General features: G+C 36.1%; 1 protein-coding gene across 1 annotated transcript in view; it reads right to left on the bottom strand.

The window, feature by feature from the left end:
* Window positions 1-25,579, bottom strand: part of SCN9A (sodium voltage-gated channel alpha subunit 9) — a 163,390-nt gene that overhangs the window by 21,340 nt on the left and 116,471 nt on the right. Inside the window, exons 18-20 of the mRNA XM_049615550.1 lie at window positions 14,069-14,189; window positions 4,473-4,627; window positions 426-599 (exon numbers count right to left, since the gene is read on the bottom strand). Coding sequence (XP_049471507.1) covers window positions 426-599; window positions 4,473-4,627; window positions 14,069-14,189 — 450 coding nt within the window. The remainder of the gene's footprint in view (window positions 1-425; window positions 600-4,472; window positions 4,628-14,068; window positions 14,190-25,579) is intronic.

The following is a 25,579-nucleotide window of genomic DNA, read 5'->3' as shown; positions in this document are numbered from 1 at the left end:
AAAAAAAAATCAATATTTTATCTTTTTAATCTATGCCTCTACCCTCTTCCATTCCCACACCCACCTCCTAGTGTTTCATTTTGTTCTCATTCCCAACAGGAATGATATTTGAATTATGTATACATACGTGTATATAAAATCACATTTTCTCTTACTGCAGAAAACACATGCAAAGTAAATTATAAATGTTAGAATGGCACAGAAAATAACTTGCATTCGTTGAAGAATTTCTCTTTTAATACTCCTTACAGAGATATTTCTACTGGCTATATTAATATTTCAAAAAAAGCCCATAAATGTATAGTCTGAAAGTACAAGAAGCTAACCAAAATTAAAATATGATAACAAACAACATTAATGAAGGTTCTTCAGAACACTTATTTATAAGAATACAGCCTCTTTTGAAATTTAGTCAAAGTACCTACATCAACAATTAAGAAATCCAGCCAACACCAGGCATTGGTGAAATACGTTTTATAACCATATGCTACCCATTTTAGAAGCATTTCCAGAATGAAGATGTAAGTGAATATCTTGTCAGCATACTCGAGGATAATCTTAATGGTCTTTTTCTTTTCAATATATATATCTTCAAAAGCCTGTGAAAATAATAGTCAAATTTCAATTCATATCCAACTTAAAGCTTATGATTCATAACAAACACAGGAAATAAAGTTCTGGTGAAGAAACCACTGAAAGATAATACTGTTATGGGCTAGCTGACTTTCTTCTGGTTTACAGTGACTATATAACACTTAGTTTTAGACTACTTACCAGGATGCACTGCTGGGCACCAGACATTAAGGGAAAGGATGCAAAGAATAACTTTTATAATCCTCTAAAAAGAACCATGATCTCTCATACTTGCAGCAATTTCCACTTTATCTGACTCCCCTTTATCTCTCTCCAAATGGGATAAATCCTAATAACTTAAGACATGCTTCCCAGATCAGCTTGTCATATATATTTTTCTCACCCTGCACTCTCTTTCACACCACCAGTAGTAGGATTTGGAGACTCTCCTCCAGTTCTTATATGTGTGTTCACTCCCAGTGCCTAGCACTGTGTCAAGAACACAGTAGGAGACAAGGAAAAGTTTGCTCAATGAATGAATGAATGCAGTATCTTAACAGGGCTGTAGAACACAGAGGATTTCTTTCTTTGAATCTTGCACAATATTTTATCATTCATTGAAAGCTTAAGCTCTACAAATCACTATTTACATTCATTCCATGAATGCAGCACCTTTTAACACTCTTCTAGAACTTTTAGTAAGTGACAGATGATGATTCTATGGCCATAGTCACAAGTCCCTTGGGAAATAATTTGAATACACTTAACAAATTCAGCTCAGTGAGGACACTGAAAATGACTGCTGACCTAAACAGGTGTAGAGCATTAGGATTTTCCTTCTCTCTCTCTCTCTCTCTCTCTCTCTCTCTCTCTCTCTCTCAATCTCTCTCATGAACTGGGAAGAGAGGCAGAGGCGAGGAGAGACAGAGAATCTTGAACAGGCTCCACACTCAGTGTGGAGCTCGACACAGGGCTCAATCCCATGACCCTGGAATCATGACTTGAGCTAAAATCAAGAGTTGGATGCTCAACTAAGTGAGCCACCTGGGCACCCCAGTATTCTCTTTCTTGTTTAAGCAATATTCACTTTGTGGAAGAACATGAAAGTCAAAGGACCCATACCCTTATAGTGGTTGACATTATACTACCCATCCATAGCCATGGGCTTGTCCACTTTCTTCTTATTATTATAAGTCCTTCTATCAATACTTTCAAAATGATCTTTGGCACTTATTGCAAACTGTTGGTATCAGTATTGAAGAAGGCAGAGAAGTTGGGACACAGACAATGGGCAGACCTACCAAGATGATAAAAGAGATTCTAGCACCTAGCAGAGGTTCTGAAAGTCAGTGGCACTGAAGTACAAGAAGAAACTCCCAGCCTTCAGGGTTTTGGGGCCTCCCTTCTCCAGGTTGTAGAGGAATCAGGCAAGCTACTGAGATAAACTAGGGCAATGCTTCAGTACTTGAGATGCAAAGTTATTTTTTTTTAAGTTTATTTATTTTGAGAGAGAGCATGGGGAGGAGCAGAGAGAGGGAGAGAGAGAGAACCCCAAGCAGGCTCTGTATTGTCAGTGCATGGAGCCCAATGTGGGGCTTGAACCCACGAACCATGAGATCATGACCTGAACCAAGATCAAGAGTTGGACACCCAACCTACTGAGCCACTCAGGTGCCCCTTGAAATGCAAAGTTTAAGGAAGGGGCTTTAAGGAAAGAACGAGAGTGATATTCCTGGAACTGAGGTGGAAAGCAGGACCAGTAGCAAGTCTTGATGCTGAGAGCCAAACACTGTGCCTGAATACACCTTGCTCCGACTAGTCCCAGAGCTGGAAACTGGATTCAGTCTGCAGGGTTCCTAGCTAGCTTCCAGGACTAGTTATGTGACTGTGGGAGCAAGGAGGCAAGGACATCATTATATGAGCTCCACCAATGTGGGGTGTAGGTTTTACTGTTACTCATTTCAGTTACTATTCATTTGTTTTTATGTGGTGTGTACTCTCCCTTTTGAGGAACCACAAATCAGTGAAAAGATATAGTAGCTTTGATTTTAGACCTCAGGTATGAGTCTGTTGTTTACTAGCTTTAGGACATTAACTAACTTTTTAACCTCTCTTCCCTGCTTCCTCATTGGTAAAATAAGCAAAATAATCATAATTTCACAGGATTGTTTAAATATTAAGTGAAAAAACCTATATAAATATCTTGAAGCATAATAAATATGTACTGAATTTGAATTGTTACCTTTCATTTATTTTACAGACAGGTATTTTAAAAATCTAGCTCAACTGGCAAACTCCCTGAGTAAAAACAGCAGTTTCTTAAACTACCTTTCTCTTTTCTTCTTCATATAATTCACTTGAATTTCAGTTTTGAAAGAGACTCTTGCCAAAAATGTCATCTTCCTTTGGACATTTTGAATCAAGGATTACTCTAAACTTTTCTTTAATTTTTTTTTTTCTCTCCTTTCTAACAGTCTCAGTCTCATGTGTGACTCAGCACGGAATAAACTTCATTAGGTATTAGGAATTAGATTCCTACTTGCATTCCACCAGATAAGAAGAGTAGCATTTTTTAAAATTCATTTTCTGTTTCAGGAGAAGTCATCCACTGTGGGCCCGTGCATCCCTGCATGTCCTTGTTGGATAGGCCAAGAATGCAAGGCCCTGACTGGCTTCACTCTGGCTATTTCTCAGGGTTGTTTTTGCAACAAGCAACCTTGAGGAATAGAGACAGTGTCCCTGTCTGGGACAAAAAGCAAGGTTGCATACTGCTTGCTATAAAAGGACAGGGTTCCCTAAATTTAGGGCTCTTCAGCTGTGATGCTAAACCACTGTGTGTGCACCAGTCATTTACCCCCCTGCCATGCCCTCATGAGACTTGGGGATTAGTGAAACCAACATAAACATGTTGAAGTTCATGTTGCTTCCAAAATCATGAGTAATAAAATTCTTTGTCTCTGACTTGGAAGTCTCCTATCTTCTACCAGCATCCATGAAACAGCAACAGGTTAACTTCTTATAAGTAGAGTAAAATCCAAAATTCATGAAGACTATCTATGAGGCAATTTACAACTTTCTTGAGTATTGTGTCTTCAGTATAGTGGAATTTCCAGTGGTATCTCTAGCTGGAACTGGGTTTCTAATGGTTCATCTCTGGTCGTGTCAGCAGGAAAGACAAATAAGTAAGAAAAGGCTCAGGGAGTGCGAAACTCTCCTAGAAAGTACTTTAAACTCTCATAGAAAGTGCTTGGTATATGTGCAAGAATGAGAATGTGTCCCTTTCTCACCCTAATATTACAGCTTGTGTTTCAAGATCTTCATAAGCTGACACTGACTGTCTTTGTCACAGTACCTGTGGTTACCACTCTCTTTCCTGTGTTTGTTCTTCCTCCAACATCACTTTCTACAGGTTGGCAACTTTTAATGTGCTGAATACCTCCCGATTTTTTATGCTTCCTTATCCCTGTACACTTGTTCCCCTCAGCCCACCCTGTCTCTCTGGAGGATCCCTGTTAATCTTCCTAGATCTCGCACAACATCAACTATCTTTCTTAAATTCCAAGCAGACAATAGTTCGTCTCTTGCTACAGAGCTTTATCAAGTATATTCCTCACTTACAAACACATCCCAGTGCTGTAATCACTTGTGCCTCTCTCCCCAGTGCTCTCTTGAGAAAAGTACCTGGATCTTAGCCACCTTCGCATTCAAGACAGCAAGAATAATGCCGGCCATGTAGTAGTGCTCAGCAAATATTTACTGAACTAAGCTAAATTTTTGTCCTAGCACTAATTATAGGGCTTCATTTTTAGGCAAAACAACTTTCCATGTTATTTTTATCCTCCAACTCATTTATTAAAAATACTAACTTAAGAGATTGCTTTAGGTGTCATATCACTTACCAGAGCGCCACTGCTGAGCAGGATCATGAGAACAATAAAGCTTTCAAACCAACTGTGTTCAACTATTCTGTAGCAGGTTTTCCTGATGTTCCACCAGATTTTTCCTTTCCCTGACTCTACGTCAACTTGGCAGCATGGGAATCTCTGCACACAACCTGGCAAGAGAGACATTCATGTAAAATCTTGATACTCAGAATAAATAAAATGCTTAAAATACCCTATTTAATGTGAAGCTTTCCCTGTGATGTCCCTCAACAGAATAATTGCTAACATTTACAATGCAGCTTTAAATAGATTCAACTTGAATAGATTCAATTAAAAATAACTTGTCAATGATTCTAACTTAAAATGTATTCTTGTCTTCTGTACTTCCTTGATTTCTTGTCAATCTCTTCCATGATGTTTAGGCCACTTTTTTTTTTCTTCCATTATTGCAGTCCTCATACTGTGCTGATACATGGTGAACTCTGAATGAATGAATATTAAACTAAATCTGAGGACAAAATGCTTTTCAGGACCTTCTTTGCTGACAAACTAATTTTCCTTGATGTGGATCTCATCTACAATTTCTGCTACTTCCACTCTATTAAAAAAAAAAAAACTGTGCCAAGCACCATTCTAGATAATATTAAGAGAATTGGTATAAGTTTCTAAAATTATGTTCAAAAGAAATAGATCTTCATTAGAATATTCAGGTAAAACTGTTTCAAGTACTCTATGTTAAAAGTAACTTGGGACATGTGAGTGGCTCAGCCAGTTAAATGTCTGACTTTGGCTCAGGTCATGATCTCACAGTTGGTGGGTTCGAGCCCCGTGTCAGGCTCTGTGCTGACAGCTCAGAGCCTGGAGCCTGCTTTGAATTCTGTGTCTCCCTCTCTGTCTGCCCCTCCCCCACTTGCATTCTCTCTCACTTTCAAAAAAATAAACATTAAAAAATGTTAAAAAAATAAAAACAACTCTGTCTTTGTAATCATAGATATAAAACATGCTGCTTTGGTATGTTGAGGAACATTTAATTTAAAATTTTTTAACCATTTATTATCTTTTGTATACTTAGCTGTGTATATAATTTCTTCTCCTCAGGGAATTTATTTTTGGTTTTGATTAGGCAGATAAATATAGAAATAAATGACTGTAACTGGATAAAGCAACTGAAACCACAGATGTAAAGGGGTTATTTGGTAGCATGGAAGAAGTCTACCTAACCTGGCTTGTTTGCTCAGGAGTGGTTGGAACTTGGTGGAAGGAAGAGCTGGAGCCTGAATTGAGTCAAAGTATTAGCCAAAAAGAGTATGGGTGGAATGCCCTGCCAAGGAAGCAAAATGTGTCATGCATAGGAATATAAGCAGTTCAGAGTGGTGATGAAAGCACAGTGTATACAAGAGGCATGGGTGAGAAATGAGGTTAGAGAAATTGGTCAGATTATGGAAAACATTTTCTATCACATGAAGGAGTTTGGTGTATATCCTAGAGACTATGAGGAGTATGTGGAAGGTTGCAAGCAGAAAATGATATAGGCAGATGCAATTTAAATAGATATCAACAGTTGAATGGAGGATAATCTGGAAGAGAAGAAAAAGGAGAGTGAAGGTGTAGAGGGACTCAGAGCCAGAAAACCATTTAGGATTCTGGCATAGTAGCCTTAACAAGAGGGGCAGGTTATGGCAACTTCTAGTTTCTAGAGCAATAACGGATTGAAGACATGTTTGGCAGGTAAAGTCAGATGGATTTACAGACTTACTGGATATGTGATGTTAGAGAAAGGGAGGACTCCCAGAACAACTGGGTGAAGGTCAGCAATGAAATGAAAAACAAAAGTGTGGGAGCTACTTGGCAGAGTTTGAGTTTGAGATGCTGGTGGGACTTCCAAATACCAATATCCTGCAGATATCTGGAGGTCTGAATCTGTAGCTCAGGGGGTAAGTCTGGGCTAGGAAAGAACAGTTTTGAAGTCACACAAAAAATATATTTTAGGATAAGGAGAGAAAAAAGGGCCAAGTCTGGAACATCTTAAAACAGTTAATATTAAGGAACAGAATGCAATGGTGTTCACCCATTGCTGGATGAATGCTGGAGCCAGCCATTCACCCATTCACCCATTGCTGAATGAATGCTGGAGCCAGTTCACCCAGGCTGTTGATAACTCATTGTTCAATTGTCAGGAATTTTTGTGAGCCTGTTGTTAAATGCAGCAATCCTCAAGCATTAAATTATGTGAACTTAAAACTACAGCTTACCTTTTTTATTTGTTTGTTTTTAATGTTTATTTTTGAGAGAGAGACACACACAGTGTGAGTGGGGGAGGGCAGGGAAGAGGGGGAGACACAGAATCCAAAGCAGGCTCGAGGCTCTGAGCTGTTAACACAGAGCCTGACATGGGGCTCAAACCCACAAACTGCGAGATCATGACCTGAGCCCATATCAGACACTTAACCGACTGAGCCACCCAAGCACCCCGAAATTATAACTTACTTTTGAAAGGATAAGAAACACTTAAAACATATCACTTTCTAATCATTTCAGTTTATCTGTGCTATTGAGTATATGTGTATATTCTATCTGGATTATGGAAAATTTGGACTACTGTCGTCTCTTCCCAACTCCACATTTGGTGAAGTCACATCAGTAGTTTGAAATAAGCCATGGTGGGGATCTTTACACTACAAAAGTCATCAAATGCTATAAACCAGGGCTTGTTGGTTTTCTAGAGTAAACTTAATAAAGTAATGGAAGAATGTTAGTAAAATATATAAAACAATGAGTATCATATCCATAGCCATGACACTATGAACAGCACAAAAAATTGAGGAAATATTCTTTCGTTATTCAAATTCTATTATCTGAGATTTGCAAACATCATTGATGAATGAGTGAAGTTCTGGCATATAGTTTCTTTGTCTCACTTTCACCTTACTGATTAACATAAATGAAAATACCAACCAACCTTCGGGTTAAAACTATACTTGTTCATCAATTGCAATCATTGATTATCTATAAATACCAAATTTTACTAAAATCTAACAAAAGCATTCTGTGAGAATCAATGAGCTATATGGAATGTACAATAGGAATATTATTTATATTATTACTTGTAAATCATGTGCCACACATCCTTTATATCTATAAAATTCATAGTAAACTGAGGTACATATTCATACTTTATTTTTCTTGGAGAACAGTGGTGAAACATTTACCTGTACCCCACTAGGATAGGTGGAATAAGAGAAAACCTTGAAGGAGAAGGAGACAGAGTGGAAGTGGGAGAGATGTATAAGTAAATAAGTAAATAAGTAAGGCAGTAAATAAGTCAGGGAGTAATAAGGTTCTGAACAGAACCATGACCAAGAGAGACCCAGAAAGATAATGACTGAAATTTTAAAAATTAAATATAAAAAATTGAAGTTGATTTAAAAAAAACCCACAATTACTGTGAAAAAGAGGAAGAACTGAAAAAACAGGAACTACAATTCATTTCTCTCTTAAAAATTTTCCTTTTACAACCGTCATGCCCTGCTGGTGGGAATGTAAATTAGTGCAGCCACTGCGGAAAACAGTATGGAAGTTCTTCAAAAAGTTAGAAACAGAAACACTATATGATCCAATAATTTCACTATTGGGTACTTACCCGAAGAAAACAAAAACACAAATTTGAAAAGATACATGCACCCCTATGTTTATTGCAGCATTATTTAAAATAGCCACGTCCATTGACAGATAAATGGATAAAGAAGATATGGTATATATACATATCATGGGTTATTACCCAACCATAAAAAAAGAATGAGATCTTGCCATTTAGGACAATATGGATAGATCTAGAGAGTATTCTGCTAAGTGAAATAGAGAAAAACAAATACCATATGATTTCATTTACATATAGAATCTAAAAAACAAATGAATAAACAAACATACATAGCAGAAACACACCCATAAATAGAGAACAAATTGATGGTTTCCAGGGGCAGGGAGTGGGGGGATGGGCAAAAGGTATGAAGAGGAGTGGAAGGTACAGGCTTCCACTTATGAAATGAATTAGTCACAAGGATGAAAGGTATAGCATAGGGAATACAGTCGATACTACATAGAAGAGCACTGTATGGTGACAGATGGTAGCCATACTTGTGGTGAGCATTAACATAATGTATACATTGGATGAATCACTATGTTGTACACCTGAAACTAACATAACATTGTGTGTCAACTATACTTCAATAAAAAAAAATCACTGAAAAAAATGTTTTTCCTTCCAACTGGAGGGAAGGTAAAAAGGTGGGAGAGCACTTTTTAGATACTTGTTTCAGAGGTATGCAAGTTAGCCATTAAAAAAAAATTTTCCTGTTTTATAAAACAATATATTTAATTAAAAATACTGAGCCTCTCAAGTAATAACTCAGATAATCATAAAGTGTATGACTTGAAACAACAAAACTAGAATTCTCTTGAACTGTACTGTTTAGACAATGTCTTATTATGGTTTCTTTTATGATTCTAAAATGAAATTAGTTCATTGATCTAAGTAATATGAGGTATATCTGGCACTTTAATTTCCAGCACTATAAAAATGTAGCAAGCTATGTTTTGTTTTGTTTCTCAAAAGTCTCTGTATTTTGCGATTGTGTGCATTTTATGTGTTCCTGTCCTTTCTCTCTGGAAACTTTTAAGCTCCAAGAAGGCTAAAACTTATCAGTTATGCCCTTCATTTCTGCTCACGGTACTTAACCATATTCTTCTACATGGTTTAATATGTCATGTATAGTTGACTTAAAAGACATAACTCCCCTCCAAATGTAGTTCTAAAATAATCCAAGCATTAGTCACGATCTGAAAGATCGTATCTCTGCAAATTCTAGAATATACAAAACTTGGATGGAAATTGGATTAGATTGGATGAAAAAAAAAAGCCCAGAATGAATAGGAAATATACATGTGCCTTCATTTATCCAACATTAATTATAGTTAACATAACCTCAGATCTGAACGAATTTATCTTCATTGTATTTAAACAAGCACCATACCTCTCAAATGCACTTAATAAAGTTAGAATATTTTGGAGGCTTCTTAAACATGTTTTTAATATTTATTTATTTTTGAGAGAGAGAGAGAGAGAGTGAGTGAGTAGGGGGAGAGAGAGAGGGAGACACAGAATCCCAAGCAGGCTCCAGGCTCTGAACTGTCAGCACAGAGCCCAACGTGGGGCTTGAACCCATGAACCATGAGATCATGACCTGAGCTGAAGTTGGATGCTTAACCGACTGAGCCACCCAGGTGCCCCTAGAATATTTTATAAAATAATGTGGGAGAATAGTAAAAAGGTAGGACCAAAAATTGACTCCCAGATAATCTCTTCCTGAGCAAAAGAAAACAGGAGGAGTGAAAAAATTTAGGATGGTAGTATTTTTTTATATTAACTTAATGCTTTAGACTTTATAAATTATTGTAAAATAAAAACAAAGATCTTGTGCAGAACAGAATCTATCTGTCTCAAGTATAATTTACCAGAGAAGAAAGTTTCCCTTTTAAGATTTTACTATCTGAGATTTATTTTTGTCAGTCTTAAAATTGAAGAGAAATATTATTCTTAGGATTTTAGATTTAGGCAAGAAAAGGGACTATACGTTCTAATTAGAAAAGTAAGATTTTTATCTGAGACAAAAGTTTATAAATATTGCCCTCAGGATTTATAACACCTCAGAGAGTTTCTTACTCTTATTTTGAGGCAGGAGTGCTCGACTGACTGTCTGGCTTTTATGCAAAGGCATATCCTAAGAGATTTCCAACCTAGCTGGTTGGCAATGTTATCACATCTTCTTTTTTAAAAGGAGTATTAACTAAATGTAAACATAACAGAGAACCTCTCAAACATTTTAATGGGTCCCCATGGGTAAATGCTATTTCTTTTGGGTGGTTTCATTAATTTGTTCTCGTGATGCATTTCATAAACTCTATACTGGGTTTCATCATGTTAAAGTAGTGCTCTCCACCCACCGTCCCCCAAACAAAAAAACTCCTAACCACCACTGACCTCTTCCATGTATCACTTATCTGTCCTACTAAATATTTACTACTAAATATTTGTTTGGGCAAGGGACATTGTTTTTTTCACTGCTCTATCTCTCTCCAGTGAGCACCCTGGGCCTGAAATACCAAAGTTGTTTAATGATTATTTGCTGATTGGATGAAAGAATAATTAAGTGGATAGATGGTGAGAGGCTCAGCAAATTGGATGCCCTGTTTGATTTACCAGGCTGAGCTTCTTAGCTCAGCAGGTTGAGCAAGTATAAAAAGTTTCTAGCTGCTCAGAGCGATGTGACTCACAGATGTGTGTTTCCTCATAAACTTTCTTGTCTTTTTAAAAAAAAATTATTTATTTAATTTTTTTAATGTTTATTGTTGAGAGAAAGATCATGGGTGGGGGAGGAGCAGAGAGAGAGGAGAACGGAGGATCTCAAGCAGGCTCTGAGCTGACAGCAGCGATTCCAATGCGGGTCTTAAACTCAGGAACCGTGAGATCATGACCTGAGCCAAAGTTGGATGCTCAATGGACTGAGCCACCTGGGTGCCCCATTTAAATTTTTTATTGAGGTAGCACATATATTTAGTATAGTATACCAATTATAAATATATAGATTAATATACTCATATAATAGCCATGTAGGTCAAGATATAACATTTTAAGCACCCAGGAAAGCACCCCTCCCGCCCCCATGTTCTTTCCCAGTCTGTACCCTCTAGAAGGAACTACTGGTCTGACTTCTATCATTGTAGGTTGATTTTGCCTATTCACCCCCCATTCCCAGCTTTACTGAGGTATAACTGATAATTTAAAACTGTATATATTTGAGGTACATGATAATTTGATATTAAGTATACGTTGTAATATAATCATCACAGTAAAGTTAATTAGCATAGCCCATCTTTTCACACGATTACAAATTGCTTCTTTACATCTGTGATGAGAGCATTTAAGATCTATCCTCTTAGCAAATCTGAAGTATACAATATAGTATTGTTAATTATAGTCACATTGTTGTTGTAGCTCTTCAGAATATATTTACCTGTGTAACTGAAACTTTGGCCCTCAGTAAATTTTCAATTGTTAAGGTCAAAGTTCATCTGAAAATGTGTTTCTATAATACCTCTTATACATTAGACTCAATTCAGAAGTTATGAATAATCTCAAAGGACTCACATAACTCTTCTCATTAGAGCTCTGTAGGACTAGAATAAACTTTTTGTAAAGTTTAATCTCAGTAAAATAGCAACTACAGTCTGAAATAGCTTAGCATTAATGCTTTCTGCAGAGGGTTTAAGTTTTTCTAAAGCCCTTTTCTAATTTGAAGACACAATTTGTTTGATAAACCCAACTTCTTTCTAGTTATCCTAGAATTTTAAGTTAGGGTCATTAATAAAAAGTATAGAGGAAATCTTGGTTGTATCTGTACATATTTAATGGTGCTAATCAATTTATTGAGAAATAAGCAACACCTGATGAAATTCTTAAATTTTGTAAAGGAAACACTTTAAAGGAAACTGTTTTGCGTATGGTACTAATTTCAGCAAACACAAAATTTCTACCAGTTGGGTGTCATACTTGTTTGCTTCTCACATAAAATGAAATTTAGCTTGTATTTAAAGAATATTCATGTACCATTGTAGTTAGAAGATTTCTTTATTTGACAGGCATTTTTTTCACACATGAGTGCTAGAGGAAGCAGGTTGAGAAAATCATAGAGAATGAACACAAGTCAATGATTTCTACAAAAAATACTGATTCTGAGAATAATAGATACCAAGTCATCAGCATCAACCCTGTGTTATCAGAACTATACAGGATTGTCAACAAAATATTTTTAAAAATAAAAAAAAGGAGAAGAAGGATGTTAGGAACTGTGGTAATTAATTTGTGTTATCTCACTTAATGTCCTCAATATCCCTATGATTCAGATGTGATTGTTGTATCCATTTTACAGATGAGGAATCTGAGATTTAAGATTGAAAAATGTGGAAAAAAAAATATTGAAAAATGTGCTCAAGGTCTCACAGAGAATTAGCAGTAGGCCAGTTAGAAGTCATGTTTATCAGGCTCTAAAGCTTCTGGTCTATGTTATTGTATTATACTGCAACTCTAGTGTAGGTTTGTGTTTTTACTTGAATAATGCAATATTTGATTAGAAAATATTGCATAAATTCACAGGTCAAGTTCTAAGTCACTACTTTGAATAAAATCCCTGAAAAATTCCAAAGTAGTAAGTTCAGTAAGTCAGAAAGTGAAAAGGAATCAAAGGAGATACTGTTAGAAAAGAAGAGATTGAAATGCAAAGGGCTTTAAATGCTATGTTAAGGACTTCAGGTTTTATCCTATAGACCAATGGTTCTCAGCTTCTAGTGTGCATTAGAATCCCCTGGAGGATGTACACCTTATCCCCAGAGTTTCTGATCAACTTGTGGTTTCTGTAATCAACTTGTGGCTAGAAAGAAAGAGGTCAGGGCTGAATCAGTCTTTAGCTTGAGAGACAGGATAGATCATGATGTCACTAAATGAGAGAAAGACCAGAGGAAGCTATGAATTACATGGGGGAGAACTCACTAAACTTTGTTTCAAACTTATTTTACCTCACATGTTTATTTTCTTTTTTTCAACGTTTTTTTTTTTTTATTTATTTTTGGGACAGAGAGAGACAGAGCATGAATGGGGGAGGGGCAGAGAGAGAGGGAGACACAGAATCGGAAACAGGCTCCAGGCTCCGAGCCATCAGCCCAGAGCCTGACGCGGGGCTCGAACTCACGGACCGCGAGATCGTGACCTGGCTGAAGTCGGACGCTTAACCGACTGCGCCACCCAGGCGCCCCTTACCTCACATGTTTAAAGGCAACCAGTAGAGATGACCATACCTGGAACTCAAGTATGAGGTCAGAGGGAAAGATAATAATGTAAGAGTCAAACAACACAGAAATAGATGTTTAAGCTATAGATATGGATAAAGCCCCTTAGGGCTAGAGAAATAAGAAGGTAACAGCATTGAAATGTGGGGGAACAATGTTATTTAAGGGATGTGCATAAAGATAGTCACTGAAAGAAACGGGAAGAAACTCAACTCTCAGAGATGCAAAAGAAGAACAAAGGTAGAGTGTGGCTTCTGAAACCAAGAGAAGGATTTTGAGACAGACTACTATTAACCAGATAATGGTTAACAGTATCAAACAGTGTGCTGAAAGTTGGCGGGTGGCTTCAACTTTTGATGATAAGGACAGTAGTAGCCTCTATCCCATTGAGCTGTATTCTAGTGGTTCCACAGAACTGGAAAAATGAATTAAGGATCTAAAATGAGAAATATGAGCACCCTAAGTAAGTAAAGTGCTTTACAGTATAACATACTGTCATTGTAAATTATTGTTAGTAAAGTATCTTAAGTGTGGAAACTGAAGCTTTGAAAGCTTCCATGATTTACCCTTTGTCATAGAGCCATGGCCGAATCAGTATGCAGTGGAGTCTTCTGACTTTTCACTGAATAATCCCTGATAAGTATTAGGTTTTAAGATAAAACCCCAAATACGAATAAATGGATGGCTAGCCAAGGTCTTGAATTTTCTCTTACCATCTGTAAAACAGGCCTCTGGCTCATCTGAATTTATAGGTTCAGCCTCTGCTTCTTCTCCTTCTCCTGGCAGAGGGTTATCAACTGTGCTGCACTCAGAGGAACTCGACCGGTTCAATCTCTAAAAAGAAATGCACCAGCCCACCAGGCAGTTAATTTAGAGGTTATTCAAATCTTATATTCAAGCCATACTTAATAATCAAATTCATGCAAAGTGTTATGAAAAAAAGATTAACAAGTATGATGGCCATAAAAACGTATAAACACATATTGAGGTCAAGTAAACTTACAATGCATCTATGCTTAATCTTTCTATCTACACATCCCATGAAAATTAAATTTTATTATTTTTAGTATGCTAGCAAGTAAGTATATGGACAGAATTAGCATAAGGTAATTGTTTGATAAACTATAGCATTTGTAAAGTATTGGCCAAATTTTTATTATGTTTTATGTTTAATATAATTTGTGTACACCAGTAATTATTATACTCAGACAACCAAGATCCTGATAGAAATAATACAAGTACCAAATTTCCAATGCCTGAGAATTGAAAGATTGTATCTGACAGTTGGCAGAAAAAGTTTATTGATACTTAAAATTAGAAAAAAAAGAAATAAATTAGTGTAAAATGAAATCCAAACATATTTCCTCTATTATCTCTTAGATTTAACAATATGTATCAGGATGATATAGATAGAAGGCTTTTCACCAAGACAAAAAAAAGTCAAATATTATATTGGAATCAAAATGCCAAAGACCACACTAATTATTTCATCCAACACAGACCACTTTAGTATAAAATTTCAGAACATAGTTGAAAAGATCATAAAGTATTATATATAATGTCAAAAGATAGTGGCTACCAAAGTGAGCACCACATGCAAAATCTGAAACAAAGATTCAATGAAATTAAACATGGTGGTTTCACACATGAGAGGAATGAATTCATTGTCATTATGATCATATAATTGATCATAACACAAGTTCTTCCCACCCAGAAATTTATGATCAAACATGATGTTTACACACTTATACATACACAGAAACTTTAGAAAAAATACATACAGCAATTGTAGCAAAACTGTCAATTTTTCCTAATATTGCTTTATAAGGGGTAGAGCAGCACATCAATAGAAGAGTTCATTTTTCATTCTCATTTGCTGAATGACATGTGAATATTGAAAACTACTAGTTATTACAGCACATGCTTCTCTTATTAAGATTATAGCTTTACTTGAGAATAGTTCTATAAATACAAGTGCTAAAAGCAAGGAAATACTCATCTCCATTAAATTGGTTTTTTAATCAATTAATTTGCATTAATATTCTGGCCAAATCTAAAATATTAATTTTTAGAGATTTACTGGGAAGCTAAAAATGTGGGTACCACATTCTCAGTGTTATTATTATCACACATTATTCAACACCAGTAAAAAAGTCATTGATACAGCTTTATACATAAGGAATGGTATAAGCAAAGTTCTTTTTATGGGAGCAAAGAATTATGATTCCTATAATATTTATAATCCTATTGGCATAGGGGCATTATTCCCACCAGGTTGAAGAGTTTTATAATAATACCGTTATGAACAGTATTACTATGAAATTTCACTTAAAAAGAAGAATTAAATTGATTGAATTAATCTTAAATGACTTTAAAATAAAATTTTAAATAAAATGCATCTAATATGCAGAATGCCTACTCAGGCTAAATTAATGAAAACACCTTCAACCTTCGTATTTGGTTTTCTCATTAAGCATTAGCAAAAAAATATATGCCAAGTTAATTTATAAGCAAATAAAAATTAAGATGATTTTATGAAGTGTATCATGTCATTTCTGAAACTTTTTTCATAGTATGGCAACTTTTTGACGTTTAAATTCAGAGTTTGGCTCAAATTGTATATAATAAATGACAGTTATTCAAGATAATTCCTCATTGCAACAGACATCAAAATATTTAATATGAACTACAGTTTGTATCATAAGCCAAATTGCTATGACTCTTTAGAAATTCAAGTTTAGAATATTTTTAGGAATTCAGTGTTTTCCCGGGAATGCATGAAGTATTCACAAAGTAGCTATTTTAATACTGTATATAATATTAAACGCTTATGTATATGCCTTAGTGATGTAGAGAGTTTAGATGTAATCTCTTCAGTCTTTAAATTTAATATTTACTAAAGTCGAAGTGTCTTTAAACAGCGTCCAAAAGGACGCCTTTAAATAGAAAGGCTAACATCTAAAATGAAAACTTTCCCTTGAAGGGAAATGCATTTAATTCTCATGACAGGTATTGCTGTATTTAACTATTGAATCTTCTTATTTTCTTGTTAGTACACAGAGAAGATCATACCAATCATTTGAATCGCTTTACATTATTATTATTATTTTCAATTCTATAAACTCAATCATTTGTTTTTTAGTTTCCTTTCTTGTAATTATGGAAATCGAAGAATTATTATAGTAAACTAAGAGCAGTAAAATAAATACTTTAGTGTAGAAAATTCCCCTTTTGATATTATAAATAGCCTATTCTGTAATTTTTGTGTGGATTTTGGTTTTAATAAAAAATGAAATATACTTTTGTCTATAGCTTTTTTGCTTGTCTTGTCAACAAATATAATTTTTTACCTTTGACAGCCTATACATATAGGCTGTATAAACATAGGATCATAGATGTAGAGTCATTAGCATTAGGAATAGAAAATATACCATAGACAGCATTCCTGACTTTTTATTGAATAATATGGCATCATTTATTGACACTTTCTAAAATTTTCTTTCTTTTCTTTAAATAAAATCTATACTTGATTCAAAAATTTTAAATGTACAATAATATATGGCAGAAAACAAAAGTCCTTTCCACTCTCTGATTCTATTCCCTACTATATATACAGTGTGTATGTGTGTGTGTATACATATATATCTTTCCATATTCAGTGTGCATCCATACAACATTGAAGTAGTTTGGAAATAATCTAATCTTGATTCAAACTTATATAGCTATCCAAGAGGCCTCTTTCAACATTTGAAAATATAATCAGATTAAGATGATGGAGTAGTAGGACCCTATGCTTGCCTTGTCCCTTGAATGCAGCTAGATAAATATCAAATGATTCTGAAGACCCAGTAAATCAATCTGAAGACTGAGAAAACAAACTGCACAAGTAAAGGGAGAGAAAAGACCACACGGTAGAAGGTAGGAAGTATGGAGCTGTGATTTGGGGGAGAAGGGATTGTGGGCTGTGGAGGAGAAGGAGTCCTGATCATGGAGAGAGGAAGGAAGACACAGAGAGAGACAGAGAAAGAGAGAGTGAGAGAAATGTACAGGGGATTGCACAACAAAAGCACTTCCTCAAAACCACTGACTGAGAAAATGAGAGGAGCTGATTATCTTGAGTTTTTATAACCAGTGGAGCTCAAAAATTGGAGTTTAGAAATCCATACCATGTGGATGGTGGATGTGCTTGGTGGATGCAGTGGTGCTCCTGTGGAGAAGGAGGGCAGAAGCCCAGGAGCAGATGGCACGATCTGAGAACCCCTGGGATATACTGGGAGAGATAGTTTCCCCTTCTTGGAGTGCATCTGGGAGAGGAGGATAACCTCTCAGGGGACAAAAGAGCTGGTGGGTGCCATTGTGCTGCCCTGTTCCTTAGCATAGGAAAAGAGACACCTGCTGAGGGCAGCTAACCTGGACACTGGCTTTTTGCTATGCTTTACTCTAAACTCCAGGCTCCTGCATGTTGGTGCAAATGCCATTCTGGGACAAACTGGCACCAACCCCAGTGCCATGAGACCCTGGCCCAGAGGACCACAGCAGGTCTGTGGCACACCAGATCCCTAAAACTTAGATTTTGAAACCCAGCCAACATGCCTGAGATAAAACACAGGTGCACTACACTGCTGGGAGGGCAGAATGGCCCAGACACAGGGTGAAGGCAGAGATCTGAGGAATGCCTGGGACACATGAGGTAAGATTGTTTGCTCTTCTGTGAGGGCTTCACAGACAGTGGCAGACACAAACTCTCCTCTCTGGGGATGAGGGAGAGGGTTGTTGCCATTTTTCTCCCCCACCCATCAGAACAGACTGACTTCAGTGAGCAGAACAGCTCCAACAGTGGAGACCTGAGCTACTTACACCAAGTCCCACCCCTCTGAGCTCTGCAGGTGCTTCTTTACTAGGGCAAGTGTACCTGAGAACGAGAGCAGTTGGCTCTTCCCCCAGAGGACCAGCACAAACTCCTGCACACACCAAGTCTACTGACCACAGAGTGTGCAAAGCTTCAGCTCTAGGACACATAGGATCTAGCCTCTTAACAAGCAGACCAGAGCACACCTAGTTAAAACTCACCACACTCTGGACAAGGTGAAAACACTCCCCATGGCAGGCAAGAAGAAACTCTGCAGAGGACTGACCTGAGGGGAAAAGCAGCCAAAACAGTAGCAGAGTACACACAGCATAAACCAGAAACACCTCCTAAAATTCCAGGCCCTGGACAGTATATGATCTCTTCTTCATAAAGCCATTACTCTCTGGAGCAGGAAACATAGCAAGCTTTCATAACACACAGAAGCCAGAGACCTAGACAAAATGCTAAGATGGAGGAGTTCATCCATCCCAAAAGAAAGAACAAGAAAAGGTCATGGTCAGGGATCTCTTTGAAACAGATATAAGTAATATGCTTGATCTAGAATTTAGAACAATCAGAAGGATATTAGCTGGGCTTAAGAAAAGCATAGAAGACACCATAGAAAAGCATAGAAGACAATAGGCAATCCCCTATTGTAGAGCTAAAAGACCTAAAAATCAGTCAGGTTGAAATAAAAAACATACTATAACTGAGATGAAAAACTGAATGATTGTAATGACCACAAGGATGAAAGAATCATAGGAATGAATAAGTAACATAGAAGATAAAATTATGGAAATTAATGAAGCTGAAAAGAAGAGGGAAAGAAAAATACAGGATCATGAATAAGACTTAGGGAATTCAGTGACTCCTTAGGTGTATTAACATTTGTATCATAGGAGACCCAGAAAAAGGAGAGAGGATAAAAGGGGAAGAAGGTTTATTTGAGCAGATTATAGCTGAAAACTTCCATAATCTGGGGAAGGAAACAGATATACAAATCCAGGAGGCACAGAGAACTCCCATCAAAATCAACCAAAGCAGGCCAACACCAAGACATATTAAAGTAAAATTTGCAAAACACAGAGTTAAGGAAAAAATCCTAAAAGCAGTAAGGAAAATGAAATTTCTAACTTACAAGGGAAGACAAATAAGGTTAGCAGCAGACCTATTCCCAGAAACTTGGCAGGCCAGAGGGAGTGGCATGATATATTCAATGTGCTGAAGAGGAAAAATATATAGTTAAGAATATTATATCCAGCAAGGCTGTCATTCAGAATAGGAGAGATAGAGTTTCCCAGACAAACAAATATTAAAGGAGTTCACAACCACTAAACCAGCTCTGTAAGAAATATTAAAGAGGACTCTTTAAGGGAGAAAGAAAGAGCAATGTGACAAAGACTAGAAAGGAACAGAGAATGGGGTGCCTGGGAGGCTCAGATGGTTAAGCGTCCAACTTTGGCTCAGGTCATGATCTCATCGTTGATGAGTTCAAGGCCCACATTGGGCCCTGTGCTGACAGCTCAGAGCCTGGAGCCTGCTCCAGATTCTCTGTCTCACTCTCTCTCCACCCCTCCCCTTCTTGCTCTCTGTCTCTATCTCTTGAAAATAAATAAACATTAAAAAAATTTACAAAAAAGAAAGGAACAGAGAAGATCTCTAGATTGTCTCTAAGATTGGACTAAATGCTCCAGTAAAAAGACACAGAGTAACAGAATGGATTAAAAAAAAAAAAAAAAAAAAAAAAAAAAAACAGAAAAAAACAAAAAACGAGGCCCATCTATCTGCTGCCTACAAAAGACTCATTTTAGACCTAAAGACAATTGCAGATTGAAAGTGAGGGGATGGAGAACCATCTATTAGGCTAATGGATGTAAAAAAAAAAAAAAAAAGCTGGAGTAGCCATACTTATGTCCGACAAACTAGATTCAAACTAGATTTTAAACCAAAGACTGTAACAAGAGATGAAGAAGGGTACTATGTAATAATAACGGGGGTCTATCCAACAAAAAGATCTAACAACTGTAAATATTTATGTCCACAACCTGAAAGCACCCAAATATATAAAACAACTAATAACAAACAAAGAAACCCATTGATTATAATACAATAATAGTAGTGGACTTGAACACCCCACTTACAACAATGGGAAAATCATCTAAGCAGAAAAGCAGCAAGGAAACAATGGCTTTGAATGATCACTGAACCAGATGGACTTAACAGATATATTCAGAACATTTCATCCCAAAGCAGCAGAATACACATTGTTTTCAAGTGCACATGGGACATTCTCCAGGATAGAACCACATAGTGGGTCACAAATCAGACCTCAACAAATACAAAAAAATTAAGATCATACCTTGCGTATTTTCTGACCAGAACACTATGAAACTTAAAGTCAAATACAAGAAAAAATTTGGAAAGACCACAAATACATGGAAGTTGAAGAACATACTACTAAAGAATGAGTTAACCAAGAAATTAAAGAAGAAATAAAAGAATACATGGAAGTAAATGAAAATAAAAACATGATGGTCCAAAATCTTTGGGATACAGCAAAAAACAGTCATAAGAGGGAGGTATACAGCAATATAGCCTTACCTCAAGAAGAAAAATGTCAAATACACAACCTAACCTTACACCTAAAGGAGCTAGAAAAGAAACAGCAAAGAAGCCTAAAGCCAACTGAAGAAGGGAAATAATAAAGATTAGAGCAGAAATAAATGATATAGGAAAAAAACCCAGTAGATCAGATCAATGAAACTAGGATTAGTTCTTTGAAAGAATAAATAGATGGACCCCTAGCCAGACTTATCAAAAAGAAAAGAGAAATGACCCAAATAAATAAAATCACAAATGAAAGAGATCGCAACCAACACCACAGAAATACAAACAATTATAAGAGAATATTATGAAAAATTATATGCCAACAAACTGGGCAACCTGGGAGAAATGGACAAATTCCTAAAAACATACAAACTACCAGAACTGAAACAAGAAGAAATAGAAAATTTGAACAGACCCATAACCAGCAAAGAAATTGAATCAGTAATCAAAAATCTCCCAAAAAACAAAAGTCCAGGGCCAGATGAAATCCCAGGGGAATTCTACCAAACATTTAATGAAGAATTAATATCTATTATTTTTTTAAGTTTATTTATTTATTTTGAAAGAGAGAGAGAAAGAACGTGAGAGGGGCAGAGACAGATGGAGAGAGAGAGAATCCAATGTGGGGTTCGATCTCACAAACCATGAAATCATGACCTGAGATGAAACCAAGAGTTGGTTGCTTAACTGACTGAGCCACCCATTCTTCTCAAACTGTTCCAAAAAATAGAAATGGAAGGAAAATTTCCAAACTCTTTCTATGAGGTCAGCATTACCTCGATGCTAAAGCTAGAAAAAGACCCACTAAAAAGGAGAAAAAATAGGTCAATATCCCCAATGAACATTGATATAACTCTCAACAAGATACTAGCAAATTGAATCCAACAAGTAAATTAAAAGAATTATTTGCCCACAATCAAGTGGGATTTATTGCTGGGATGCAGGGCTGGTTCAATATTTGCCAATCAATCAACGTGATATAACACATTAATAAAAGAAAGGGTAAGAATCATATTATACTTTCAAAAGATGTAGAAAAAGCACTTGACAAAATACAGCATCCTTTCTTGATAAAAAACCCTCAACAAAGTGGGGATAAAGGGAACATGCCTCAACATCATAAAGGTCATATACGAAAGACCCACAGTGGGGTCCTCAATGGAGAAAAACTGAGAGCCTTTCCTCTATGGTCAGGAACAAGACAGGGGTTTCCACTCTCACCATTATTATTTAACATAGTACTGGAAGTCCTAGCCTCAGCAATCAGACAACAAAAAGAAATAAAAGGCATCCAAACGGGCAAGGAAGAAGTCAAACTTTCACTATTCGCAGATGATATGACATGATGTAAAATACCTGAAATGCTCAACCAAAAAATTGCTAGAACTGATACCTGTATTCAGTAAAGTCACAGGATACAAAATCAACATACAGAAATCTGTTGCATTTCTATAGACCAATAATAAAGCAGTAGAAAAAGAAATCAAGGAATCAATCCCATTTTCAATTGCATCAAACCCCATAAGATAACTAGGAATAAACCTAATCAAAGAAGTAAAAGAATTATACTCTGAAAACTATAGAACACTGATGAAAGAAATTGAAGATGACACAAAGAATTGGAAAAACAGTCCATGTTCATGGATTAGAAGAACAAATATTGTTAAAACGTCTATACTACCCAAAGAAATCTACACATTTAATGCAACCCTTATCAAAATACCACCAGCAATTTTTCACAGAGCTATAATAAACAATCCTAAAATTTGTATGGAATCACAAAAGACCCCAAATAGCCAAAGCAATCTTGAAAAAGAAAAGCAAAGCTGGAGGCATCACAATTCCAGATTTTAAGCTACAAAGCTGTAATCATCAAGACCGTATGGTACTGGCACAAACAGAGACAAACACATCAATAGTACAGAATAGAAAACCCAGAAATGGACCCACAACTATATGGGCAACTAATTTTTGGTGAAGCAGAAAAGAATATCCTAGGAAAAAGACAGTCTCTTCAACAAATGGTGTTGAGAAAATTGGAGAGCAACATTCTGTCCACTGGATCACTTTGTTACACTCTACACGAAAATAAATTCAAAATGGATGAAAGACTTAAATGTGAGACAAGAAACCATCAAAATCCTAGAGGAAAACACAGGCAGCAACCTCTCTGACATAGGCCATAGCAACTTCTTGTCAGACACATCTCCAGAGGCCAGGGAAACAAAAGCAAAAATGAATTATTGAGACTTCATCAAGATAAAAATCTTCTGTACAGTGAAGGAAACAATCAACAAAACTAAAAGGCAGACTATGGAATGGGAGAAGATATTTGCAAATTACATGTCTGATAAAAGGTTTGTATCCAAAATCTATAAAGAGTTTATCAAACTCAGCACCCCCCTCCAAAATAATCCAGTGACAAGCGGAAGACATGAATAGACATTTTTCCAAAGAAGACATCTAGATCACTATCAGACACATGAAAAGATGCTCAACATCACTCAACACCAGGGAGATACAAATCAAAACCATGATGAGATACTGCATCACACCTGTCAGAATGGTTAAAACTAACAACTCAGAAAACAACAGATGTAGGTGAGGATTGGGGAAAGGGGAACCCTCTTACACTGCTGGTGGGAATGTAAACTGGTGCAGACACTCTAGAAAACAGTATGGAGATTCCTAAAAAAGTTAAAAATAGAACTACCTTATGACCCAGCAATTGCACTATTAGGTATTTACTTAAAGGATAAAAAAATACTGACTCAAAGGGGCACATGCACCCCAATATTTATAGCAGCATTATCAACAAAGCCAAATAATGGAAAGAGACCAAATGTTCATCGACTGATGAATGGATAAAGAGGATGTGGTACATATATACAATGGAATACTACTCAGCCATAAAAAGTATGAAATCTTGCCATTTGCAATGACATGGATGGAGCTAGAATGTATTATGCTAAGTGTAATAAATCAGTTCAAGAAGGACAAATACTATATGATTTCACTCATATGTGGAATTTAAGAAACAAAACAGATGAACATAGGGTAAGAAAAAAAGAGAAGGAGGCAAATATAAGAAACTTAACTATAGAGAACAAACTGAGAGTTGCTGGGTGGGGAAGTGAGTGGGGGGATGGGTTAAATGGGTGATGGGCATTAAGGATGGCACTTGTTGTGATGAACACTGGGTGTTATATATAAGTGATGAATCACTAAATTCTACTCCTGAAACCAGCATTACGCTATATGTTAACTAAGTACAATTTAAATAAAAACTTGAAACATTAAAAAAAATGATCAAATTAAGTACTTTTTTATTCATTATGGTTCTTTCGATTGCCTAGAAGGTGTTTTTGCTACAATACTTAATGTGAATAGAGACCATTAAATATAGGTGTTATATGAGAAACTGCCCTAAGCTGGTAACTTACAATGTTATTACTGACATATCCCAAAATAGGCATTCACATCATAAGGCTATTTTATGCTAGTTGGCCTTTTCTTATTTTGAGAGGTATGAAGTAGGATTATCTAATAATTTGATGATCTGCCACTCAAAAAAAGCCAAAAAAGAAAAAACAAAATTCAAACCTATTCTACCTATTGTAGAAAATACAGAACCCAACAAAATCCTTATGCAAAGAGGATGGTTGGTGTTGAAAACATTCCAAAGATTATACATTTAAAATACATACTGTAAGTCTGATTGCTATATACAACAAAAGATATTCTTTGAGGAGCAGAGCTTAGAACAGTTATTCCACCGGAGAAGTGAAACAAAGAAACACGGAAGAGAGCAAGAAGTTGAGAGAAGCAAATCAAAGAGAAGAGAAGGGCATATATGGGCAGAAAAATTAAGGGAGACATTAATGATAAACTAAGCTCTACTGTATGTCATTAAGCTTAAGAAATATTTTTTTATTATATTCAAATAACATCACCCATATTTTAATTTTAGAGTCTAATTTTACAATTGATATTCATAATGAGGGCCCTGAATCATTAAAGGAGTAAAATGGTCAAGTTCAGAAAAAAATATCGAAGGACCTTTAAAGAAGAAATCTACAGATTCTACTATGCTTTGTGGGAGTAGGGGTCCAGTGTTTTCCAAGCTCCCATTCTATCATGGGATAACTTCAATTTAAAATATTCTTTTCTGGTCTAGAACCAAAATATGCTTTCCTCTTCCTTGCAGTTGTTAGGGCCCTTTTTGCCCTCTGGAGAAATGCAAATGTTATCTTCCTACAGCCTTTTCAAACTGAGACTACCATTTGTGTTTTTCATCTTAAGAGTACTGATATTTAGTTTCTTTACATGACTTAGCATTCTAGGCCCCTCAAGTCCCTCCAATCCTTTTCTCATCTCTCTAAAATCCCGATCTCTCTCAAGATTCTTTTTAAATGATAATGCCAGTTAAAAAGTACTGAAGATATCCTTCATCAATGGAAATGACAATAGTATTTTCCTTTCTGTTATCTAGATTTACTACCATTTAAGTATTTTCCTTTCTGTTATCTAGATTTACTACCATTTAAGTAGCAATTTTTAGTTTAATTACTAGTTACAGTAAACTCTGGACTCAAGGCAACTAAAACCCCAGCACTTTTTCAGAGAAAGGGTAAGAAGTGGAAGTTTTCCTTCTCTAGTGTTCTTGATGACTACTAGAGAAAGTCTGTAGGCTTTTATTTATTTATTTTTTGGCTTTTTTTGAGTGGCAGATCATCAAATTAAATTTTTTTTATTTTTAATTTTTTTT

The sequence above is a fragment of the Panthera uncia genome, assembly GCF_023721935.1.
Source record: "Panthera uncia isolate 11264 chromosome C1 unlocalized genomic scaffold, Puncia_PCG_1.0 HiC_scaffold_3, whole genome shotgun sequence".
NCBI lineage: Eukaryota > Metazoa > Chordata > Mammalia > Carnivora > Felidae > Panthera > Panthera uncia.
This window is presented reverse-complemented; position numbering and strand designations above follow the sequence as displayed.